Below are 4,277 nucleotides of genomic sequence, written 5' to 3'. Positions count from 1 at the left end.
AAAAAATAGCAGCATCAAATCTCATTTTCCTTTACAGTCTTTCAGATCGATGGAAGATCTACTCGTGGCTTCACTTTTTCAACAACAGAAACATGTTGCCCCGTGGGAGTATTAAGTGTTCGTTTTCACCACCGACAACCGGATTCTGTGTACAACTGTACATATACATGTACGATGAGTGTTTAGAAGATAACTTAGCTGCTAGTGAACTAGCCAAGATCAAATATAGCAGTGCAATTTAATCATCCAACAAATTAACGCCGTGATTCAACAGTGGAACATCTTATCACATCTTAGCCCATCAACAGGGGAGGAAAAGAAAGAGAACAAAAATGGACATTTAACAAAAAAAGAGAGAGAAGAAGCAGCCACTAATGCAGGAACTAGTAACCTATCCAAATCCACGCACAACATGCACGCAGCTAGTCTCCATCGATCTGTCGGTCTCACGAATCATGATCCTCTCTCGCACTTTCTTCTTCTTACAAGAGGCACGCGGCGGCGGCGGCGGCGGCCACCACGGCGACGAGGCTCCTCCAGCCGGCGCCGACGGCTGCGGCGGCTCCGGCGGGCGGGGCCTCCTCCTCGTCCTCGTCGTCGCCCGAGGGCGCCTTGGCTGCCCCCTTGGCCGACGAGGGCTTCTTGCCGGGGGCCGGGGGCGCGGAGGCCGGCGGCTTGGGGCCGAAGAGGTCCATGGGCAGCAGCACCTTGTCGACGGAGTAGACGGCGAGCGGCCTGGTGGCGCGCAGCGCGGTGCCGACGGTGGTGTGGACGATCCCGGTGGAGACGTTGACGGCGCTGTTGCTGGTGGCGGTGACGTTGACGGTGCAGGGCCCGTCGGTGCCGGAGGCCTGGGTGCGGACGGGGTTGCTGGCGGTCTCGAAGGACTCCATGGAGTAGAAGGTGGGGACGATGTGGGCCTGCACGAGCGTCACCTGGTCCTGCTGCGAGAGCGAGTTGAGGGTGCCCGGCTTGAGGCTGTTGAAGGCGTTGTCGGTGGGGGCGAACACCGTGAAGCCCGTGTCGGAGTCGTTGGCCTGCGCGTTCAGCTGCGTGTCCTGCTGCGTCGACGCCATCAGCCGGATGAACTTGGTGTACTGCCCGGCCTTCTCCAGCACCGCCGTCACGTTCGGCGCGGCGGCCGCCTTGGGCGTCGTCCCCGCCGCCGGCGCGTCTGGCGTCTCGGGCGCCTCGGGCGCCGGGGCCGTCGTCTTCTGGCTCAGCGCCGCCGGCACCGCCGCCAGCACCACCGCCAGCAGGATGAGCGCTCTCCTGGACGACGCCATTGCTGGAGTGGTGCTAGATCGAGGTGCTGGCTTGCTTAGCTTAGCTCAAGAGTGTGGGGTGCTGAAAGCAGGGGAAGGTGATGTGATATATAACTGGGGATGGGGATGGAGGTGAGGGTTTTGGGCCTGTGTGATTACAGTCTGGATGGTTAGTGTTGACCGGTTGATATGGCTACCGACACGATGGTAGTGGGGGGCGCATGGATTGGGGGGAAGATTAAGGCCAAGTTGGCCGTGCGATCCTCAGATTATACTAACCAGAAGCCTCAGCTGATCACAGCTGCGAAATCGTTCAAGATGCAGATCGACTCTGGCAAAATAATTGTGAAGTACACATGCCAGATGAGCTTCAAGTTGATCTTCTCTTTAGAAAAAGTAGGGGAAAACAATTTTAAAATATAGCCTTCAGATGCTGGCGCTGAATCCAATCTGCTGCAGCTTTGGAGGTGTGGTGGTGCGCGATGGGCGGGCAGTTCTTGTTTCTTTGGGCCGGCTGCTGGTAGCATGGCCGTGACAGACAAAATGGCATGTGAAGAAATGCTCCTTCGGGGTGAAAGAGGCCGTTGCAGTTCTCACATGGATCACACTGTGTCACTCACATGGACTGCTGCTGCCGCTGCTGCTATTGCTACCATGTTTGTGGTCGCTTCCTACGGTCGAAATTGTTCGCACGATCTGAAACCGCCAGCGGAGGCCAAACCTGGAGGAGAAAAGGGAGCGCACTGACTGAACATGGCTAGATTCTATTCGGCTGACAGACGGAGACGGACTTGGTGCTCCGCTAGCATCCCCGTCCGTTCGTTCTACCGACAGAAATGTGTGTCCGCGTGTGCGCCGATCGAGAGCGGCGACGCGAAAGCAGCTCTATAGTGTAGCCCAGCCCAGCCCAGCTGCTTCCCCGAAAAAGAAAAGACACAAAAAGAGCGGAGGCCTGTGATCTGCATCGGAACTGTCTGTGATGATGAGCGTATAGTTGCTCGCTGGAGCAGGATGGAGCCGTGCTCAGCTACCGCTCATCAACTCGGCCGTGCCTGCGTTGCCTTGCTCGATCACCCCAATGATTCGCTTCCGTTTCTTTATCCATGGAAATTTTGAAGAATCTCTCGGGCTGATTAATCTGGCCTAAAGATCTGCTCTCGCAAGGCCCGTCCATGGCTAGCTTCAGGGTCAGGTCATCAGGTGCTTCCGTGCTTTGGTGTCCTTCAGCATATTGTCCGATCAAATTGCGCGTGGTTTTCTTCGACGTGAATCTGTGCAGGAGCAACGAGGGTTTGCTTGGTTTCGTGACAGACACACCGGCCTCTGGTAAGACTTACTACTAATTGACCGATCGAGCCATCTCCCGAGAACAGAAAAACTTACTGCTAAAATTACCGTCTTCTTTTTACTGCTGTCGTACATTTCTCTCTCTCACTCTCTCGCTCCGTGAAGCACGGCGCCTTTCAAGATGCAGTCGATCGGGTTAGTACATGTGATACGTGAAATACTCCTTCTGATGCCGGATCAGCCTCAATCAAAGTCTTTCTTCTCTTCCGGCCAAAAAGAAAAACAGAAGCAGAAAACCAAGTCTTGGGATTAGACGGAACCCCTGTGTAGATTTCTGCCAGCTTTTCTGCACGCCGAGGTTAGGGTTTCTCGTCGTGCGTATGTGATGGCGATATTTTTGCTCGACCACCCCAATGATTCGTTTCCTTACTGGAAATTTTGAAGAATCTCTCGGGCTGATTAATCTGGCCGAAAGATCTGCTGCTCGACTGCGGGATTTTTTGAAAAATGATGATGGCTGGGTTGGGCGTACCCCGGGATCGAAACCAGCTCCATCGAAGTCGACGTGATTTTGTGCAGGCTGGACTGGTTTCGTGGTCAGAAAAGAAAATAAAATCCACCTGATTTATGTAGTACGTTAGGCTCACCGGCCACTGATAAGAGCAAACCTGTGGTGGACTTTGTCACTGGCATCCTGCAAGATATATCCTTGAATGGCGTGACCTAAACTAATTGACCCATGGAGCCATCTCGCAAGACGAGAAAAACTCACTGCTACCGGTACATTTCTCTCTCCATCTCTCTCTCATTCCCTAAGAGCAACTTCAATGGGGCGACATATTTTATCCGCCTGCGTCCATTTGGATTGACGTAGATAAAAGTGGAGCCCAACGCGCCGATCCAAATCCAAATCGTGTTCGTCTGGCGTCCGCTTATAAAAATGGAGGCCCAACGCGCCGACCCAAACCCAATTCTCGTTCGCCCTGTGTCTGCGCCGACCCATTACCGACCCAAAATTGCGTCTGAAATGTGTCAGCACGGACGCGCCGCGCGTCTTCTTGCCTTCCGCCGCGTCCCCACCTTTAGGCCACCCAACGACCGTCCGTCGTCTTATTTATGACGACCACCGTCAGTGGGCCCACTAGTCAGCCAGTGGAAGGGTCATTTTTTAACCACGCGTGCGGCGGGGACCGTCCACATCTAGCCCCACACCACTCCCTTTGCTTCCTCGCTGGCGACAGCAAACCCTAGCAAAGAGATGGGCCTCTTCGGCAGCAACAGCGACAAGGGCAAGGGCAAGGGCAACCCCGACGCCTCGTCCTCCAGTGCTCCTCCTCCCCCTCCTCCTCCGACGCAGGCGCGTCTCCGCCCAGGTCGCCAGCGCCTGCACATCCGGGTACACCAAGCGCGGTGGCACTGGGAGTACAGGCAGCTGCTACCCTACCCCCCGACGTCACGCTGCCACACCACTGGCACCCGGATCCGCACCGAATCCCGGTGCCACGCGTACCCAGCGGGCGCACGAGAAGGAGGTGTGCAGGCGCCGCACGCAGCTCACGCCAGAGCAGCGGTGGATGCCCGAGTACGCCGCCGACTCTCCCAACTTGGAGGCTTATTTTGCCCTCGAACACGAGGAGCAACGGCATGTAGGCGTCGACGCCGTCCCGCCGTTGTTTCCGTCGCCGGCCCCGTGTGTAGAGCCAGAAGAAGAGGAGGCGGAGGCGG

The 4,277-nt window shown here is 56.1% G+C and overlaps 1 protein-coding gene across 1 annotated transcript; it reads right to left on the bottom strand.

The window, feature by feature from the left end:
- Positions 1 to 266: 266 nt before the first annotated feature.
- Positions 267 to 1,386, bottom strand: LOC100037575 (fasciclin-like arabinogalactan protein 11). Its single transcript, XM_044565334.1, has one exon. It carries the CDS (start codon positions 1,284 to 1,286, stop codon positions 483 to 485), a length of 804 nt encoding a protein of 267 aa, XP_044421269.1. The 5' UTR covers positions 1,287 to 1,386; the 3' UTR covers positions 267 to 482.
- Positions 1,387 to 4,277: the final 2,891 nt, after the last annotated feature.

The sequence above is a fragment of the Triticum aestivum genome, chromosome 1B (assembly GCF_018294505.1).
Source record: "Triticum aestivum cultivar Chinese Spring chromosome 1B, IWGSC CS RefSeq v2.1, whole genome shotgun sequence".
Classification (NCBI taxonomy): Eukaryota; Viridiplantae; Streptophyta; class Magnoliopsida; order Poales; family Poaceae; genus Triticum; species Triticum aestivum.
The sequence above is the reverse complement of the archived record's forward strand: the minus strand, read 5'-3'. Positions and strand labels throughout refer to the sequence as shown.

Coding starts and splice junctions, on each gene's coding strand:
- LOC100037575 (XM_044565334.1), bottom strand. CDS start 1,286: ATGGCGTCGTCCAGGAGAGCGCTCATCCTGCTGGCGGTGGTGCTGGCG.